Below are 21,672 nucleotides of genomic sequence, written 5' to 3'. Positions count from 1 at the left end.
TCCCAGAATTCCTGAGTCAGCATAGCTGACTCAGGAATTCTGGGAGTTGAAGTCCATGAGTCATAAAAGAGCCGAGGTTGCCTACCCCTGGGCTAGTGTGAGCAGCCAAATCAGGTAACTTTTTCTCGTTGACACTGCTAGTACGGTACGCTGGCACGCATCCAGCCAACAGTCATGAAACGCCTGCAAAAACAGTCAGCTGGGACTAGTTAGCTGTGGTTAAGATCTGCAGTCCTTCAAACCAGCATTCGACACCCGGCGACTACCTGGACTATTCCCCGCAGCTTTCTTGGCAAGGGTTTTTTTTGGGATTTTTTTTTTTTGCAAAGGAAGTAATTGCCATTGCCTACTTCTTAGGGCTGAGAGAAAAGGACTGGCCCAAGTTCAACCAACTGGCATTTTTTACAGTTAAAGTATGCGGGCAGACTCCGGATCGGTACACGTCTCCTCCCTGTATTGTGGGAATCCAAAAAGCGGGGCTAACCAAGCGAGTAGGAAAAAGGGTCAAGCAATCTCAAACATCGCGAGAAAAACGCTGGAGGAACGAGACTCGCTATAGAACCGGGACTTTGGCTGAGCGCGAAGAGGCTTTCGCCTTTCCCAGTCCTTAGACGTCTCTCTACGGTTGAAAGGCCTTTCTCTCTTTTTTTTTTTTTTTTTTTAAGGTAGGACAATAGAGCGGCCGCAGGAGCAGGGCGGAAGTCCCGAGGAAATCTGACTCCTCCTCCTCCTCCCCCTCCCGCCTTCTCCGGGCAAGGAACGCCATATAGGCGTGCTGTGACGTCATCGGGGAGGAAGGGGCGGAGGGGGGGGGCAGCCGTTACCGGATGTGGAAGCGTGACGGGAGGGGGAGGGCCATCCTGCCCTGAGGCTGCCCAGCTGCGGGGCTGCCCGGTGAGTGGGATGGGATGGGAGGGAGGGGGAGTCGAATTGGGAGGGGCATGGCCGGTCTGTAGCGCTTGGATGGCAGGTCGGCCGCAGTGGGGGTGGAGGGGGGGCGGCTGAAGAAGCAGGTCTGCCCTTATGAAGTGGGAGGGGGGAGAAGGAAACGAAGCGAGACAAAGTGGTGCCCCTATTGCAGGGGTAGGCAACCTCGGCTCTTTTATGACTCACGGACTTCAACTCCCAGAATTCCTGAGCCAGCGTAGCTGGCTCAGGAATTCTGGGAGTTGAAGTCCGTGAGTCATAAAAGAGCCGAGGTTGCCTACCCCTGCCCTATTGTTTTCATTCTCCTTCTCCCTCCTGGTGGGTCTCCCCTCCAGAAAAAAAAAAAAAATCGCAGTGCGGAACTGAGGACGAAAAGGAAAGCGCCGTCCTCTCCCAAAGATGAGTGTGTGTGTTTGTGTGTGTGTGTGTGTGTGGCTGTGAGCTGGCGACGGATTCGTGGCTTCGCTCAGTAAAGATGGGGAGGAATTCGTGCCTAACGTCAACGCGCTGGACAACAAACACACACACAAAAAGCCAAAGCAGATGTCAAGCGGTCCTCCCCCTTTAAAACAGCCTTGGTGTCTCCCCAGTGGGTTTCTGACCATGCCCAGTTCCCCTTCGCCGTTGGCGGTGCTGCCTAGGGTGAAATGGGACTTGTAGTCCCATATCTCTGTGTGGGTGGGTGGGTGGGTGGATGGAGTTAGAACAGGCTAATTTAAATTTGTACAGGAGGGCAGCAGACAAAATGAGAGGAAATCAGGTGAAGTTCGGCTGAGAGAGAAGTGTGTGTGTGTACACACACACACACACACACACATGGAGGTGGGTTGTTTTTAAACCGATAATAAGAATTGTAAGCAGTCTGTGTTTAAAATGGCTTTGAACTAGAAGCTGGAGAACATTTTAAAAAAATGCTCATTTGATACTTTTGTAATAAGCTCTGGGCAGATTTGTTAGCAAAAAAAGTAATAATAATGCCAAACAGCTGGGCTTGGAGTTGGGAGAATGAAATTGCTTGATTGTTTGGATAAAACTTGACTTCTTCTTGTCTCTCTGTGAATAAAACTGGGAGGGGGAAAAAAACAGACGCCTATGGGACTCTGCATTTTTCTGTCAGATCTTCTGAACCCCTGTATGTAGCTTGTCACATATTTCATTTCACTTGTATTTGCCTAAGCAGGATGAACAACTCAAGCTTTACATCAGGGTCAATCTAAACAAACAAACAAACAAACAAACCTTTTATTGTCAAAGTGCAACATGTGTACATTGAGATTAGCTGAGCTTCCCCCCTGCTCCCTCCCCCAACACACAGTGACAACAAACCCTCCATCCTATCACACCATGTGAACCAACTACACCACACACTGGCCTCCCAAGTCAATTCTGCATAAGTTCACAGAGATTATATCCCATTCAAAAGCCTAACAGCCCACGGATAAAAGCTGTTTTTCAGCCTGTTGGTATGGCTGGCTATACTCCTATATCTCCTACCAGATGGTAGGAGAGTAAAGAGATACCTTCCAGGGTGTGAGTCATCCCTGAGAATCTTCCTCACTCTTCCAAGGCAATGAGCCTTGTATCTCAATGTATACATGGTTGTACTTTGACAATAAAGGTTCATTCATAAGGAAAACTGAAGTTTGAGACACACAAAACCTATAAAAGGTAGATTGTGACAAAGAAATTTTATTCTGAGTGTCAGAATAAAAAAAGTGAATTATTTTACTTAGAAGTAAATAAATATATACTTGGAAGTAAATAAATACATGTTAGGAAATAATAGAGGTGGGTGCTTTTTACCCTCCTCAGTCAGAATAGATTTCAGAACAGCTTGTATAGGCTCATGTTAGTTTATAATCTAAATGAGATCATGTGAAAGGAAAAATGGTGAGGAAAACAAGCAAGTGTGGACTCCAGTCCTTGAACTGAATTTTCAGGATACCATAAGCCCATGGCTATCAGATGGGCAGGTTTTCCAGAGTCACTATGGATCAAACTCTGGTTAAAGCGCTAATTTGTTGTAGGTTTATTTACCTTAGCCATAGGTCTGTGTGTCATCTCAATCGAGGTTGGATGGTTAACTGTGATTAACTTCTTTCCAACTTCCAAATGAAAAGATTTGAGATGTGAATGTTAAAACAGTTCAGGAAGACTGTCAAGATGGAGGGAACTGGATGGATAGGCAATGTATTGAAAATTGTAAGAAAGCTGTATATGGAAAGTGCAGAATGCTGTGTTATTCTAAATAAAATAAGCATTTAATAGGACTTTCAATGGGACTGAGAAGAAGGGAAAGGATGTCAATGAACTTCAGTTAGTTGAGCTTTGCTTCAAAGAGGGCATAAATCCTACCTCCCAACCCCAGATTCTTGTATCATTAGTGATCTGAACTAAGCAGTTTTGCCTCATTGCAAGTATTTAATTAATAAATTTGTTGTCTACATATTTTTCTCATCCTTCCTGTTGTAGGTATATGTGAATGAAAAAAACTCAGATTCCTTGGGATGCCATCCTACTCAGGAATGCTTTTTTAATCTCTTTTTTCTGCTTTGAGCTTCTAGTGGCAGAAGAGCATGACAGCACTGTAAAACAAAATCCAGTAGAAAATAACTTCTCCTCTCTTGCTGTTTATATAGGTAGTCCTCATTTAGCAACCATTCATAGTTACAGCAGTGATGTAAAAGTAAGTCCATTTCCTGCAATTACGACCTTTACAGGTCTGTAAAGCAAAGGAAAACCGAAGTAAGATCATAAGCAGAGTTGCAGTTTTACTTAGCGATCAATGTGCTTAATGATTGAGTTGCTGCTCCCCATTGTGATTGCTAAACAAGGACTACTTGCATATTCCAAGCACCTTAGGGAGATACAGTTGCAAAGCGCAGGCAGTTTATCTTATTTTAAACTTATGTAAGCTCCGACTACAAAGGAAATGGTTATTACCATTCATTGATTGGAAGGGTCAGAACTGGATTTTGTAGATTTTACAGATTTATTTCCTTCTTCCAACTAGTCAGAAGAACATTACTTTTTGGGGGTCTTAATTTTATTTGTGGGGCAGACTATTAACATGTAATAATGTATTTTTAGAAAGGAAGAAGATGGAAAGTAATGCTGTTCTTCTGGAATCCAAATCCTCCCCAATCAACCTTCTGAATGAAATGCACCAGCTGCGTCTCCTAGGCCACCTCTGTGATGTCACCGTGAGTGTAGAATATCAAGGTGTCAGAGCCGAGTTCGTTGCTCACAAAGCTGTGCTGGCAGCCACAAGCAAGTTCTTTAAGGAGGTCTTTCTTAATGAAAAAGGCATGGACGGACCAAGGACTAATGTGTTACTGAACGAAGTCCAGGTAGCAGACTTTGCATCTTTTCTGGAGTTTGTTTATACCGCCCGGGTAGAGGTGGAAGAAGATCGGGTACAGCGCATGCTGGAAGTGGCCGAGAAGCTGAAATGTTTAGATTTGTCAGAGACCTGCTTTCAGCTAAAAAAGCAAATGCTTGAATCGGTATTGCTGGAGCTGCAAAATTTTTCTGAGTCACAGGATACCGATGAGGATGGTGGGGCCCATCCTAGCACTTTAACCGAGCCTAAAACAGTCACCAAATCGCAAGGGGACAGTGTGGATTATTTTGCAAGTTCTGCCCTCAGAAGACCCAGGACCGGATCGGACGTCGAGTCCCCCACCCTGAAATTAAAGGAAAAGTTGGACAAAAAAAAAGAAGCCCTGAAGGCCCCCTGTGCCAAAATCAGGCGGGCGAGTGGCAGATTGGCTGGCAGGAAAGTCTTTGTGGAGATACCCAAGAAGAAGTATACAAGGCGCCTGCGAGAGCAACAGAAGTTTGCTGAAGCCGTCGAGGAAGAGAGCCGGCTGTCCAAAGAGCAAGGCACCCGTGAAACGGGCGGGGGGGAGGAGTTGACAGATCAAGCGGTGAACAGCGTGAAACTAGAGGAGAAAGGGTTTGATGGCGCTGAGGACCACCGGGAAGAAAACCTGACTAAATTGGAGGAGGATAAAAAGAACCGCAGTGGCAACTTCGCTTGCAGTACTTGTGAGCGAGAATTCCTCTACGAGAAGAGCTTTCTGAAACACATCAAGCAGAGCCACGGAATTGCAGCCGAAGTCATTTACCGTTGCGAAACCTGCGGCCAGACTTTTGCCAACCGGTGCAACCTCAAAAGCCACCAGCGCCACGTCCACAGCAGCGAGCGCCACTTCCCGTGTGAGCTCTGTGGTAAGAAGTTCAAGCGCAAGAAGGACGTCAAGCGGCACATTCTGCAGGTTCATGAGGGTGGTGGGGAGCGTCATCACTGCAAACAATGTGGAAAGGGTTTGAGCTCCAAAACGGCCCTGAGGCTTCATGAAAGGACACACACAGGCGACAAGCCTTATGGGTGCACAGAGTGTGAGGCTAAATTTTCTCAGCCTTCGGCACTTAAAACACACATGAGGTATGAACAAATGGAACGGGCCTTGTAAGCTAAATCTCCGGGCCAAAAGCTAATGCCCTCCCTGAGGCAGCTTCTTCCTGGGCAAGAAAGTAGAAAATATAGGCTGGAGCTCCTCTCCGGCGGGTTCAGCGATAGGTGTTTTTTTCCCTTTGAAACGGCAGATCACGGCCAGAATCTAAAATGCTCTTGAGCCACCGTAATGTACGCCTTAGCTGGAAAAGCTAAACCAAGAACGGTTTAGAGTCCTGATTATTAACGTGCTCATTATTGTGTGGGAATGACGACAGCATTCCAGTCACAGGCCGGTTGGGGTAAAATACAATTAAATACCGTGTAAAAGTGTGGAAGGAGAATTGTAGCAGGTTGTCACATGTCTGAAAAGCAGTTCACGCCATTAGGTGATCACTTCAAATGCTGTCGGGAGGATTCCAGTGTTCTCAGCCTTCTCATTCTGGTGCTCTCCAGATGAGGTAGACTGGAACTGCCGGAACTACAGTTTCTTCACCCGCTCGTTTTGACACGATTTTGGAGGTAATTGGTGGTGTTGGCAGTCACTGTGAAACTTTCAGAGAGCAGACTTTCTTTCGTTGGCTCTGTCCCAAGCAGATACATTGTCCCAGTGGAAGTTTGAGGGTCCTGACTGAACATTTCTAATTACTTTTGGCTAGATTTCTTTTCTTCTGAAAAGAAATTTCTTAACGAAAGAAGGCACAAAAAGAAATCGAGAGTATGTTTCTAATGTTCCTTAGAGGGAGTGGAAGTGATATTTCCTTGGTAAGACAAGAACTTGAAATTGGATTCTCTTTTAAGATAGAGATATTTCTGCCTGTGCTTGGTTGTATAGTCCTTTCCAGTCGTAGCCAGGCAAGTAAAATAATACATAAAGGATATGCAAAACTTTCATCATACAGACTAAGCTGTGTCATGCCGGCCACATGACCACGGAGACGTCCTCGGACAAGCGCTGGCTCTTCGGCTATGAAACGGAGATGAGCACCGGCCCCTAGAGTCGGAAACGACTAGCACGCATGTGCGGGGGAACCTTTACCTTTACCTTTTATACACGAGCTGGTTGGAAAAAAGTCCAGGTTCTGAATTTCAAAGTTATTTTGTCAGGAGACATGAGTTGTCTGCACACAAGGGCTGCATTTTATGGGCAGCGTTCCGTGCGCCTTTGGCGTCTAGTCATGCCGGCCACATGACCACGGAGACGTCCTCGGACAAGCGCTGGCTCTTCGGCTATGAAACGGAGATGAGCACCGGCCCCTAGAGTCGGAAACGACTAGCACGCATGTGCGGGGGAACCTTTACCTTTTTTTTAAATGAACATAGCCTTTTTGGCTAGTCCTAGTCCCTAGCGCTCTCTGCAATGATTGAGGAGAATTTCAGAATCTTGTTTCGTATCGACTGATCCTGATTTATTGTTTTGCCACAACTGGGAATTATGGGTGAAGTCTAATTTCAAAACATTTTGGCTTCAAGCCACTAGTTGCGAATTTGACGAAGGTAATCACAATGCGAAACTCTTACGTTTGAATGAAATAGGCAGCTGTGCTTACCTAATGGAACAGTTAGTCTGCAATTAGAAAGGGTTGAGTAGGCATGTTAGCAGTGGTGGGATTCAGATAGGTGAACAACCGGTTCTCCGTGTGGATGCCGCTTCCGGAAATCCATTCTGGGCCTGGGCGACACAAATTTAGCTACCGGTTCTGCTGGAGTGGTGCGAACCAGCTGAATCCCACCACTGGATGTTAGGCGTGCTTAGGAGAAAGCTGCGTGTACTTACCTAAGGAAGGATTTAGGACGATAGCTGAATGGCTTTTTCCATGGCTTCCTGGCTGGGATGCAGTGACTAAGCACTGCATCCCAGCAAAGAGGTATATGCCAGCGACTTTCAGATCTAGGAATACAGGTAATTCTCGACTTACAACCCTACGTTTAGTGACTGTTTGAAGCTACAACAGCACCGGGAAAAGTGATTTATATGGCCATCGCAACATGATCAAAATTTGGCCACTTAGCAACTGGGATCACGTGATCACCTTTTGTGACCTTCCGACAAGCAAAGTCAATGGGGAAAGCCAGATTCACTTAAGAACCGTATTACTAACTTAACCACTGCAGCGATTCACTTAATGACTCTGGCCAGAAAGGTTGAAAAAGGGGACACTCTTTTTCAACTCACTTAACAACTTGTCTTGCTTAGCAGCAGAAATTTTGGGCTCAATTGTGGTTGTAAGTCGAAGACTACCTGTATGTAGAAGGTGGGATCAGGGCAGATCTACTTTGTAACCTAAAGGGCAACATGAGTTTAGCCCCTATAATGTTGAGCTATAACTTCCATAATCCTCTAGCCGATATAATTGACATCCATGCTGATTTAAGAATTCCAGGAACTGAGGTCCAGTACATCTGGAAGGCATAACATTGGGGAAAGCTGCTTCAGAGATTGTTGTTTTTATACTTCCAGGCAAACTGCTGCTGATCCTAGCCTGTGAATCATCTGAGATAAGATTCTCCTTATTCTTGGAAATAGAGAAGAAATTTGGATATACAAGGGTTGAATAAAAAATAAGCACCCATGTAATTTTGGTGATTAATGTGAATATTTGAATAAATGAAACAGGGAAATCATCCTTGAGATGACCTGTGTTTGCTTTTCCACATAATCACTAGCATTTACTAGACACTCTTGCCAATGATGGACAAGCTTCTTAAATCTGTCACCAAAAAATGAATTCTTTGGCCTAGTTCTAATAGTCTTTTCACCTCTTCATTTGAGTTAGAGAGATGCCTATGAAGCTATTCTTTCTATTATGGAAAAAGGTGGAAGTTGCATTATTCCAAGTCTGGACTATATTGTAGATGGGCTAATACAGTGAGATCAAGCTTTGCCATTGTCTCTTGGGTGGCGTATGAGTGAGGCCTAGGGGGTTGATGACTACAGGGTTGCATCCCATATCTCCTTGTGCTTCCAAACTGTTTCTTTTCCCCCCAGGCATTTATTTTAATCCCATTTATATCCCACCCTTCTCTGAAGACTCAGGGCGGCTTACAATCTAAGCACAAATCAATGTGCTTAGCAATAGCCTTCATTCTATGTATATGCCTGCTTATTAGGGCTTTCGGGGGCCCCCAAGCGGCATTATTACAAAGTCAGCTTAATTGCCCGCAACAATCTGGGTCCTCATTTTACCTACCTCGGAAGGATGGAAGGCTGAGTCAACCTTGAGCCTGGTGGGACTCGAACCTGCACTAATTTAGAGTCAATAGTGGTGCTAGGTTCAAGGAAATTCACATAAATAAGACCACATAAGTAGATTGAAAAGTGGTAACTATATGTTCTCCTGACAAAGCCTATGGTTTGAATTTTTTTTTTCAAAGTGGAGTTTTGTAATGGTATTCCATGGATCACTGTTTCATTTCTGAATCATATTGATGAACCCATATTTCACTGGCTCTCACAGTGCAGTGGAGAAATTTTTACCTTATCTTCATTTTTATCATATGACAATGATTGGTGGCAAATTTCAACCCTTGAAAGCTTTTATCTTTGCTATCAGCATGTAATGTGGGTCACATTACTGATATACCGGTATTGAAGTATATCAGTAATGTGACCCACACATTCCTGTTAAAATGCTATCTATGGTTGTTTCCCTTTGACTGATTCACCAATTCTCTTTTATCTGTTTTATCAACCTTCCTTACATGAGACTCACTAATTGCTATCATTGGTTATCTACGTTGTTCTTGATGATACAAATCAGCCTTTCCCAGTTCACCATCTGTACCTTTTTTGATGCAGAGTAGTCATATCAATGCAGTAATCACCCCAATTTACATTTGTTGTGAATTTCAGTTGGAGGGAATCAAAACGTCAATCACAGGGCTTAAAGCACAATGACAAGTACTCTCAGCAGGCTTCCATTTTATAAAATGAAGGAAATATCTAACTTCTAGTACACTAATATTGCCATCTGTTAACAACTTGCGCAACATTGGAAGCCTTGCTTTTAATTCAACCCTTGTAATATAGGAGTGAGAATTTAATGGGGTTTGGATACCATCACCTCATTTCCTAAAGCAGATATTTGTGCTGTACTAAATGCAAAAGGACTTATTAATGGGAAAGGTAAGGCATTTTAGTTGTGATTTATTTCCCAAGTTAAATTTTAATTGTATTTGGTTTTTTTTACCGCAGGTTAATTTAGATCACTGTTGCTTTTGATTTTGAGAAATTAACTCTTAAACTAGACCGTTTTCCTGTCAGTTTTGAAATTTATTTTTGATTTCTCTCTTTTGAGGGGAAGTATGCCTAGACTTAGGCCTAGACTTTTATTCTCTGAATTTTGTTTTAAAAAGTCTTTTTTAATATGAAAGGCCATCTCTCACTGCCATTCAACTGGAAAAGTTTGTGTTTGTGTGTGTGTGTGTGTGTGTGTGTGACATCTATGTATGTACTACCTGTTGGATTGGGCACATCATGCCCAAGTGATCTGCTAGGTATTACATTTCCCAGTCAGTATCCACATTCTGGACTGGGAATCTTAAGAGATCCCAGTAAATGCCATTGATTGCTATTTACTGGTTATGTGTCAGGGATCCTGAGGAGCAAATATAATCCTTGTCTTGATTTGTGTTGTTCTTTTCTTATTTCAGAATCCACACAGGTGAAAAACCATTTGTTTGCAATGATTGTGGAGCAAGATTTACACAAAATCACATGCTTATATACCATAAAAGATGCCATACAGGTAGTAGGATAATACTGCATTTTATACTCCAGGTTTTTTTTTTCATTCAGTGGCTGATATGTGCAATATATACCGGTAATCTGTTTTGATGTATGTTATTACTATATACAGGAGCTGATGGGGTTAAGGTTGATGTTCTTGCAGATCAATGGCTATCAAATTTTATTCTTTGTCAATTTAAAATAATTATCTTGTCCTCATTAGTTTAGAAAAATTGCTGTCTACCTTTACTATGGATAGTCCAGTCTGTTTTCCAGAACTATGTGGCTCACAGCTATTATTGGAATCAATAGAAATTCAGTTTTCTACTTTCAAAAAGCAGATCAAATGACAAGAGTTGGTTGTTATTGTATCTTGTTAAATTTTATGATTTGCTGTTTAGAGATTTTACAGTTAGCAGTATCACCAAAGCATGAAATAATTATTCTGTAGGCTAGCCAATAAAGATATCTTTTGTTCACATAAAATGTTATCCCATGGTTAACTGAATCCTAGTTCACTCTGGTAGCCCAGTTGGATAGATTTTTTTTTAACCTGAAACCATTAAAACCATATGGACAAGTTCCTAAGTTATGCTAGCCTAAACCATAGTTGTCTAGTTCGTAGTTCATTGTATGATGTGAAAACAGCCTTATTGTCTACATTAGTAGCATTAATGAGATTTTGCTAAACCAACGAGCAGGATAACTTCCTTTTTTGTATTAAAACTATGCACAGAAAAATAGGTGCTGTTGGAAATGCCACAATGTATGATTGTGTTAAGAAGGGATATATATGTATTAGCGACTTTGCTATTAATAATAACTCTGTAATCAAGCCTATGTACAAACTGTATCTCCATCCCCCTTAACTCACTGGCAAGTTGGTTCCAAGCCAGCTATAAGCCAGTATTGCTGGAGTTTTATCTCAATCTCATGTTAATCTTGAAGTCCTACAAAGGCTTTTTTTTTGTAAAGCTACAACCCCCCCCCCCAAAAAAAAAAATTCATGAATGTCACTCTGAAGTAAGAACTGTTTTGTAACACTGTTTTTATTTCATACTTTTAAAAATGTTAACTATACCAAAAGTTTTCATTCATCCATCATTAATTGTGGGATACATTTGAGAGAAACCTCCTTGGGCACGTTAAGTTTGTAGATGCCAGTACAAAATATTCAGGGAGAATTTGGTTTTCCATAACTATTTTTTAACTAGGCCCTCCTGGCTGGGCCCTTTTGTCAAACACTGCTAGGTCACCCGCTGGGGGAAGCTGATGTATGTAGCCTGACACCGTAGAGTAGACATGTCAAATGTATCAGGACTATTTTGCCGTTGCCGGCAATGGGGTGGGTGTGGCTTCCGGGATGACGTGTCCGGCCTCCAGGCCGGCAGTTTGACACCCCTGCCGTAGAGGCTAAACTGTTTTGAGGATGATGTGTCAGATGATGTGTACTTTGTGACATAAAGCTGTTTCTCAGGCCCCAAAGAATTTGTGCCTAACGATGGTCACGGGAAGTTTCTTGTACAGACAAAGCAGAAATGGATGGCCTTGTATGCAAACTCCTGTTTGTGTGTGTGTGTGGGGGGGGGGGTTGATCTTGGCGTCAGCAAAAATGGTCTTTTTTTTTTCTTCCTTCCAATTCCTTTTGTGCTCTAGGAGAGCGACCTTTCATGTGTGAAACATGTGGGAAGAGCTTTGCCTCCAAGGAGTATTTGAAACACCACAATCGAATCCACACTGGATCTAAGCCCTTTAAATGTGAAGTTTGTTTCAGGACATTTGCGCAGAGGAATTCGCTGTATCAGCACATCAAAGTTCATACAGGTAGGAAGCTACAGAAGCAACTTAGGAAAATGTTTGGCTTTAAAAAAAAAATTGGAAAATTTAAGAGAGAGCGTTCTCCGAAGTGTTCTTGCTAGGTGATGCCAATCTTCTTGCAGCCCTTAAGTTTTATCAGATGATGGGAGCATCTTTTACAGTTTCCAGGTTTCCATAGCGCTGTCTGCCAGATCACCAGAGTGTCTTGTGTTTCAGGCTGAATTCGCAACTATACTGAATTGTACCATAGTGTCTTGGGTTTTTGCCCAGCTAGTCACAGTGATTTATAAACCATCATTTGTGGCCTTATGAATCAGATTGCTGTAATCTCTTACTTAAAATAAACTGTAGCTGCGTTCAAATGGATTGTTAGAAATAATTGTTTCAAATCTAATATTTAAGATTGTTTGAATCTTGACATATACAATCTAGAAACATACAGTATCTTCAGTAGCTTGGGATTCCAGATCTCATTTTTTTTTACTCGTTTGTTTTCTTGGGGTTAGTGTTATTTAGTTTTAGGACTTCTGTAAAGAACAGATAATGTTTTAGGTTACTTATGCAGAAATATTGAAAATTTGAACGGTTTCACAAACTTTTAAGCACCACTGTAAATTATTTCTTCACAATGTCTTTGAATCTAATTTTTATACTTTGGACTCTTCAGAAAATAACCTTTTTTTTCCCCTCTACTTGATTGCTTTTGACTGAACTTCCTGTCCCTAAATTAAAATCTGTCTGCTTTTGTTCTTTTTTTTTTAATACGTACACCTATGAACCTGCTTCTCAGCTTCACTGATTACTGCTACTTTTTTTTAGCTTTAACAATTTGGAGTTGTTTGCATTGGGTTTGCTTACCTGCAAATTCTCCAACTCATGTTTTAGCTTTCATATATTATTTCCTGAAATTCTGTTGTTCAGACCTTTAGGCCTTTTTCTCTTTAAAGCAGACATGTCAAACACAAGGCCCGGGGGGTGGATCCGGCCCGCGAAGTGGTTTCATGCGGCCCGCGAAGCCATCCTGGAAACAGTGAGGGAACGGCCCCCACTGCCTTGGCCCTGGCCCAGAGACCCTCCTTCTGCCAGAGACCCTCAGATCTGTCCCACTCCTGCCCAGGCCCCCATAGGCACCCTTGATGCGAATGATGTAGAGCTGGCCACGCCCACCCAGTAGGCCATACGCACTTTAGCCATGCCCACCCAGTAGGCCACGCCCACCCTGGCCATACCCACCCAGCCCCCTGAGGGCAACTGCAATGCTGATGTGGCCTTCAATGAAATTGAGTTTGACACCCCTGCTTTAAAGTATATAAGAATCTATTTCATTGTATTGTATTCTAACTGCATTACAGCTAATGTTCTTTGCATCTTTTGAAAAAATTCTCCCAATTAATCTTCAGGAAATCAAGCCTAATCTTTTTCTGTAATCTCCAATTGGTAACATTTTGTTTTTGCTTTCAGTTAAGAGTGTAAATATGCTGAGTAGCACGGCAACCTCATCAAGGTGGCAGTGTAGCCAAGGCTTTCAGTCAGATCGTTCCTGCATTTCATTGGCAAAACTTCACATGATTTCTGTAGGTGCTTTATCTTACAGGTGAGCGTCCATACTGCTGTGATCAGTGTGGCAAGCAATTCACTCAACTCAACGCACTGCAACGCCATCATCGGATCCACACAGGGGAGAAGCCATTCATGTGCAATGCCTGTGGGCGAACATTCACCGACAAGTCTACTCTTCGGCGTCATACCTCAGTAAGGGAGAACGGGCACTTCCATGAAAATCACATGTCACGTACTTTCAGTTACACGTGACTGCTGCAGTAAAGGATAGGAATGGTTGCCTAGCATGAATCCCACGATATGATATGGTTGCCTCTTGGGATACTGAGATTAGAAGAACTTTTCACGGATGAGCCGTTTATGCAGATGGAAAAAAGTGGGAACCTTTAACATATTAGCAGAGGACATTTCCATTGCTCCGGATGAAATACCTTCCTTATTGCTGGATTGTTGGGCTCCTGATTGGTGACATCTGCCAAAAGAGGCTTTTCAGAATACAGCGACAATTTTGCCTCTTGTTTTGAAAATCCACAAAAACTCATTCCAGCACAATTAAGGAATGTGATATACAAAGGGCTTAAAATATAGAGCCTGATCTTTGCCATCAAAAAGCCCACAAGCTTTCCCTTGAAGGGGAAAATAATTGACACTTAAATGAATGCGTAGGCAAGTTTAATACCGTATTTTCTGGCGTATAAGACTGGGCGTATAAGACGACCCCCCAACTTTTGAGATGATTTTCATGGGTTAAAAAGTCGTCTTATACGCCGGAAAATACGGTACTTGAAATTATTTTTAGTTTGCTTGTAATGTTTCACACCTTCCCTTCACTTGGGGAACATTTTAATTGCCACAGTTCTCTGAATTCTACATTTTCTTTGGAATAGACTTGGTTACGTGAATATAAACCTCATAAAATTCTCCCAAAATATTCTGCTGTATTTGGGGGAATGAAAAAAAAAACTGCTAGGTTAGCTACTACTTAAGAATCTCCTCCATACTATATCAGAGTTTAAAGCTCTGAGCGTGTGGTTTGTTTGTTACAGCTTCAGACTACAGAAAGTGCTGTAGAATCCAATGAGTATTATTAATAAGTGATTTAGTATGGGTAATTTCTTTTTTCCTTAATAGATTCATGATAAGAACACACCCTGGAAATCTTTCCTTGTAGTCGTTGAAGGCGCTTCTAAGAATGATGAGGATCATAAGACTGAGCTTCCTGATGAAGAATACGATGGGTCCCGTCCCAAATTATCAGAAAAGCTGCTGTCATTCTCCGAAAATGGGCACTATCAAAGTCTGACGGCAGTTCAAGAAAGCATGACTGCGGTGCATGAAAATGGATCTTCCTCTGTAACAGACTGTAAATTGAGGCCTCCAGCCGGGTCCCAAGAAGCCCCCATAGCTACAGCTTTGCATGATCTGACAGTGTTGCACACACAGACTGACTCCCTTCAACCACCTCTTCACAACTTGGTGAACATGGAATAGGTCCATCAGTTGAGTGGAGAAGTTCAACAAGGGAAAAGTTACTTTATATTGTGTAAACTCTTGCAGTACAATGACCTGTAAAAAGGTGCTGTTAGAGTCCTGTATTCTACCCAAATTAGTTGAATTCAAATGGATGAAGTCAGTACTTAACCCATTTGTCAAAGAGAAAAGTACTCTTCATGTTTTATCTGCATAAAGCAGGGTCCAGATCAGAATCAGTATAAAAGAAAACGGAGGTTCTGTTTTGAGTCCAGATTTTTTTTTCTTTACTTCTCAGCATTATATTCTGTTAGCTTCCTTTTTTTTACTTTTTATTTAACATTGTTTTTATACTGTATGCAGAAGAATGTGAAATACTGTAGCACAATCTCTCGGTCCAATACTTTGTGCAGTTTAATTTTTTTTAAAAGAAATCTCAGATAGTAGGAAATAGCTAACCATGTTTTTTGTAAGCAGCAGAATTCCTCTGCTTATGAAATTCAGGAAATTCACCATTTGAATCTAAATACGTCCCTTGGCTGTTGCAATGAAATCCTGGCTTTCTCTTCCCTCACATAGCTCTTTTACACCTGTCAAAAATCCGCAGCTGCTACTTTGGATATTCTCCAGAGTTGATGTCTACAATCACCACAGAGGGAGAGAAAGGGAAAACCTTATTTGCCCCTACAATTTGTGTGTTGACCTCGCTTTGTAAAAGGAATGGAACACCCTGAAATTCATGGGATCAATATGACAGACTACTACTTGGGAGGGGGGAAAAAACACAAAAATTTGAAACACATTTTTTTAACATACTGTAATTGCAGCTTGGTTCTAGGGCTAAATTCCCTCCCAGGTAGGCCTGCTAGCTCTCTTTATTCAGTTCCTATTGATTTGTCCATATGATAGTGGTCTCTACTATTACGGAGGTAAGGAACTGATGGTTTTCCAGAGATAATGCTAAGTTACAAATCACAGTGCCAACCAGCATTCTTATTAATGAGACTGAGAATTGTTATCTGACAACATCTAGAGATTTATAGGTCCCCACCTGTTTTATAAATTCATCTTAATTGCATCCACCTAAGTGTCTTCTCACTACTCTACGCTCTTTGCCCAGAATCTCTCTTTAGAAGGTAGTGCTTGCGGTTCTTGGTCCTCACCCTAGAAGTTCTTTCCCACTTGCTGCTGTATTCTTCTTACTGGAATTTGTTTTATATCTTGATGAGTTTCATTGGCAGGATTCTCTTAGAACAGATTGCCCGAAGATATTAAAAATGTTTTTTTTCCAAAGATGGTACATCTAGTTGTAGATAATTCATTGTAAATTACCTTGCTTTGCCCTATTGTACTGCTATTTTGGATTACAAAAGTTAAAATCATCAGATTTCTGGCAGTGGTGCCTGAAATATTCTGGACGTAATTTTCCTGCTTTGGATTTATGATTGTGTGAAACACTTCATCTCTTGTGGCAAATTAAGTTATAATCTGGGCCGACATTTTAAACAATGCAATATAGAAATTTAGAGATTTTTAACAAATAGTCACTCAATTATGTTCCAGTACTCATAGCTTGGGAGACCGTGCAGTGTGACCAAGATAAAATAGTTGCTCCAAAGGTGAAAGTTAAGTTTCCTATATCATACAGGTTGTAGAAATGAAAACTTTTAACTCAAAAAGCATCAGTAATGTGCCTTTTTACTTTTAAAATCAGGAAATAAGTAGTGCCAAAGTCTATGTGAATCTGAAATTCCACCTATGTCCTGAATTTGCTAGTATTCTGGGTTTTAATTTTTATATTCAGAAACCATCCTTAGATTTAAAAGAACATCAACATGTTAAATGTTTCTTTCCAAATCATGCATATTACGTTAATCTTGGTGTTTTTCCATCATTGGGGGAACTAAGGTAAGTTAAAGAGTTGTAATTTCTATCATTCCCTGTGCACTCCCAAATTTTCTTTGGAAGGTTGTAAGAATCTTAAAAGATGCAGCATCTTTAAGATAGATACAAAATGGAGAAGACAACAAAGTAGGGGGAATCCCATTTCAAAAGTGGAAATTTGCTCACATGACATTGTCAAGTCTTTTAGACATTTTTTTTTAATACGCTGTCCCTTTCAGAAATTGACGCAACTAGTGATGTGTGTTGGGTCCTGGACTCTATGACAAAAGAATGTGGTAAATTGGAGAGAGGCACAATTGTTTTATCTTAGGGGAGAGAATTTTCACAGAAGTAATCTTAGCATTGCAAGATGTCATTTCTGTCAAGGCATTTGTGGATTCAGAGAATATGCTAGTTGCTTTTAGTCTGTTACTTTTCAAAGTTGATTTATTCCTGCATTGGAACTGGATATTGGTTGTTTCCTTTGGTAAAGGTTTTGATTCGTTTAGTTGTGTATCCTCAAAATTTCCTCTTCCCTTACATTGAATTCAACATCACTTTATAGAGAATAATAATTTAGGCCAACTTTGCTATATTAGCTTTTAAAATTTTTGCCCTAATATTTTATTTGTTCAGAAGGAAAAGCAATAAAAAGTTCCTATATATAATTTTTTTAAGGTAAACTCTGTAGTAAGAGATTTATGTCATTTCTTCTGTTTTTATTTAATCTGGTAAAAGGAATGTTTTTAGAAATACTATCCAGAGGTTATATTTACATATTTATTTTGTATACCATGTGCGCCTTTTGACTTGCATTTTAATGACCAGTTGCAATACATTTGTAGGATATCTTTCAACCCTTAAGTACCAATAGATAGGGATCATTATTTTATACTGTATAAATGTGAAAGTAGGTGGACTTATATAAATTGATTGGCCTTATTAAAAAATTAAAGAATGCCATCTTTTTTGCAAGTTACTTATTTAGAGAAAGACACTATATTTGATGGAAAATATCGTGATCCAGAAGGCTGAGTAATGTGGAAATATAATTTATATGCACTGTAAGCATTCATATTTGTCTTCAAAATTAATGGAATTGCTTGCTACTACAGGATATTTTCACAGCATGGTAAACCATAATGTGGGTTCTTTGGTGTGAATACAGCAGTTACTGAAGAATGTTTAAGCCACTTAGGTCTTAAAGCAAAACCAGCCACTGTACTGCAAGGTACCACTACACTGGAGAATTTTTAGTTTGTTATAATTGGAAAGGAAGATAAGGGACCTAGTTCTACCTGCTAAATACTAATTTATATGCTGAAAGTGTAGAAATGGCATCTGTTCACTTTGGTGGGCTATTTCATGCTAAATTAAGATCAGTTTCAGCAAAGGTAATTGAATAAACCACAGTTCGCTGGATTTAGAAAACTCTTGAGGCTGCTCATGCTTAGTTTGCCTACTCATGGTTACTGAATTGATTTATACAGTAAGGTCCTACAACAAAGCCATTACAGAACTGTGTTAGGAAAGGCTTTTCCATTAATTCAAAATCTACAAAACTTGTGAAGAGAGAAAATGTAATTACAGATGTTGAATGCTTTAATTTAAAATTATTCACAAGTAACTCCTTTTCGAGGGACGCGGTGGCTCAGTGGGTTAGGACGCTGAACTTGATCAGAAGGTCGGCAATTTGGTGGGTCGAATCCCGAGTGCCACGTAACCGAGTGAGCGCCTGTTACTCGTCCCAGCTTCTGCCAACCTAGCAGTTCGAAAGCACGTAAAAATGCAAGTAGAAAAATAGGGACCACTACGGTGGGAAGGTAACAGTGCTCCGTGCACCTTTGGCGTCTAGTCATGCCAGCCACATGACCACGGAGACGTCCTCGGACAAGCGCTGGCTCTTCGGCTTTGAAACGGAGATGAGCACCAGCCCCTAGAGTTGGAAACAACTAGCACGCATGTGCGGGGGAACCTTTACCTTTAACTCCTTTTCAGGGTCATAAATTGTTGAACTATTGAGTCTTTTTTTCTATTTACCAAAATAATATGTTAGGCTTGGAATTAAGGGGCAAAATGTGATGTGGGGCTCACTTGGCATCTGCAGGAAATATCTTAAACGAAATACATTTTTTCTTAAGTTCATGTATCCTCTGCAAATGGCAACCACATGATTCTGGAGAAAATCCTGGCTGCATTAAGTTTTTGGGATATATGCTATGTGCATGCTCCAAATTCAGTTTTGGCCTTCAAATCTGAATCTGCACAACTCTCAGAATTATTTGCTAATTGTATTACCAGCACTATTGTACCAGCCTGACAATCTCTTATGAAGAGAAAAAATGTAGTATTAGTAAAAACACACTTTGCCTTCACAGTGGGTAATAAACTGGTTTAATGACACTACCAACAATAAGCAATGCAAACAGATGAAATCATCAATATACTGAATTACAGCTCCTTCAATTACAGATGATACCAAGAACTCCAGGGGTTGCAACCTTACAGCTGTTCAGAGAGTAGTATTTTCCAGCTTTTAAGACAAAAATCCAATGGACCAAGTGATGCCACTTCTATACCTCGTGTTACAAACAAGCAATAATGAATTTGCCGTGTGTGCATCCAGGAAAATTTCAGATTTCTAAACTATATTACCAATGTATTACTATGTTGTGACTGTAGTCTTGTCAGTGACTGAATGTAAGCATGTCTACGGTATCTCTTCGACACTGAATATTTCATAACATGGTGGATTTTTATTTGAAATATTTCCAAAAACTTACCAGGTGAAGCTTTTTGTTGAAACCTAAAGCGATGGCCCTAAATACTGCTAACGGTGGCTTGTATCTTAATACCGGCACACAAAACATTCATGCATTAAATAACTGTCTTTAGCTTAAAGAAATGGCATTTGTGGTTTGGGAGGAGTGAGTCCAAGCAACTCAGCCACGTATACACAAACACTCAAAACAAGTGAATGGCACACAAAGTGAGTGGCATTCTGGTGAAGAAGAAAAAAAGTTCGCACTGCATAGTGTGGGGAAGTTCTGTTCAGTACACTGGAGAGTAATGCAAACTTGATTTTGTGCTCCTATTGATCTTAGGAAACCAGAGCCATTTATTCCCCAAAAGCTGTCCTGCAGAGAGGCTGTTTTGCTTTCGAGTAAACATTTTCAGTTGATGAAATGACATAAAATGTCATTTTATGTTAAGGTTGGGGCAGTCCAACATGGCCAATGATGTAGTTCCAACAAAGGAGAAGTAAAGTGGAGATGCATTTGCATCTCTCTCGACTCATTCCTGGATGGTTCCCCCTCCCCACTCCAGCCCAATTCTGATCGTATAACGCTTTTAGACCTTTCCAACTTAAAGGATTTCCAACACTGGAAACCACCAACCACAGATAGCGATAAGGAGAGAAGAGCCTAATACTGGATTTGCTTTCCAAGGCCAGAGCTCTAACTTGGGAAGCAAACGTCAGCCCCTTCTACAGCTCTGGGGATCCTTCATGCCCGAGAAGATTGCCTAATGAACTATTTTGACAAAAGGACACGAATGAGTTTGAACATAGTGAACACACAGTGCAGAAAAGTGGTTGTAATAAAAAGCATTACAAATAATTTTCAGGTACACCAATAAAGTTGAGAAAACTTCAATCACCACTGAACACTTCCACGTTTCACTTGCCAAGGAACAGGAAATAATTTCCTATTCCTCTTTCCTGGGTTTCTTCCCAAGCTAGTTGATAACTATGGTCTCCCTTCTAAGCACTAAGCAGCTCCGACACTGCTTAGATTTTTAATATCAGGCAAATTTGGCTGAGTACAGCCATCTTCTATTTACAGGTAAACCATTATGGTGCAGCTGCCAAAAAAAAGCCCCCAACATAGTCCTAAAATAGGTATAGAATCAAGATTATGCGAAGTGTTAATGCCACTTTATAATGCCTTGATAAGACCACACTTGGAATATTGCATCCAGTTTTGGTTGCCACAGTGTAAAAAAGATGTTGAAACTCTAGATCACTGGTGGTGAACCTATGGCACGCGTGCCACAGGTGGCATGTGCAGCCCTCTCTGTGGGCGCCGTCGCCCCAGCCCTAGGCCTTCATCTGGGTTTTATAAAACCTTTTTGCTTTAGGCCTCCACCACCGTGTGCAAAAAAAAAGGTTCAATCAATTTCAACTTCTCTCAGGGAAAAAAAAAGATCTAGCAAAGTTGGAATTGATTGATTGAACTTTTTAGTCCCACCCAGTCTGCTGTTACCACCACAGCCACGCCCACCCAATGGGCTACACCCAGTCAATGGGCCACGCTCACTCGGCACCCAATGATACATAAGTGGGTTTTGGGTTGCAGTTCGGGCACTCAAGTCTCTAAAAGGTTTGCCATCACTGCTCTAGATAAAGAGTGCAGAGAAGAGCAACAAAGATGATTAGGGAACTGGAGGCTAAAACATATGAAGAACGGTTGCAGGAATTGAGTATGTCTAATTTAATGAAAAGAAGGCCTAGGTGTGACATGATAGCAGTATTCTAGTATCTAAGGGTCTGCCACAAAGAAGAGAGAGTCAAGCTATTCTCCAAAGCACCCGATGGCAGGACAAGAAGCAATGGATGGAAACTAATCAAGGAGAGAACAATCCTAAAACTAAGGAGAAACTTCCTGACAGAACAATTAATCAGTGGAACGACCTGTCTCCAGAAGTTGTGAATGCTCCAACACTGGAAGTTTTTAAGAAGAGACAGGAGAGCCATTTGTCTGAAATGGTATAAGGTTTCCTGCCTGAGCAGGGGGTTGGACTAGATGACCTCCAAGGTCCCTTC

The 21,672-nt window shown here is 41.3% G+C and overlaps 1 protein-coding gene across 1 annotated transcript; it reads left to right on the top strand.

Moving 5' to 3' along the window:
- The first annotated feature begins 831 nt into the window (after nt 1–831).
- On the top strand, nt 832–17,815 carry LOC310632059 (GDNF-inducible zinc finger protein 1-like). Its single transcript, XM_083348946.1, has 6 exons — nt 832–894; nt 4,018–5,377; nt 10,040–10,134; nt 11,772–11,939; nt 13,528–13,685; nt 14,625–17,815. Exons 2-6 carry the CDS (start codon nt 4,029–4,031, stop codon nt 14,982–14,984), a joined length of 2,130 nt encoding a protein of 709 aa, XP_083205072.1. The 5' UTR covers nt 832–894; nt 4,018–4,028; the 3' UTR covers nt 14,985–17,815.
- Nucleotides 17,816–21,672: the final 3,857 nt, after the last annotated feature.

This window comes from Vipera ursinii (assembly GCF_947247035.1).
Source record: "Vipera ursinii genome assembly, chromosome: 1".
NCBI lineage: Eukaryota > Metazoa > Chordata > Lepidosauria > Squamata > Viperidae > Vipera > Vipera ursinii.
This window is presented reverse-complemented; position numbering and strand designations above follow the sequence as displayed.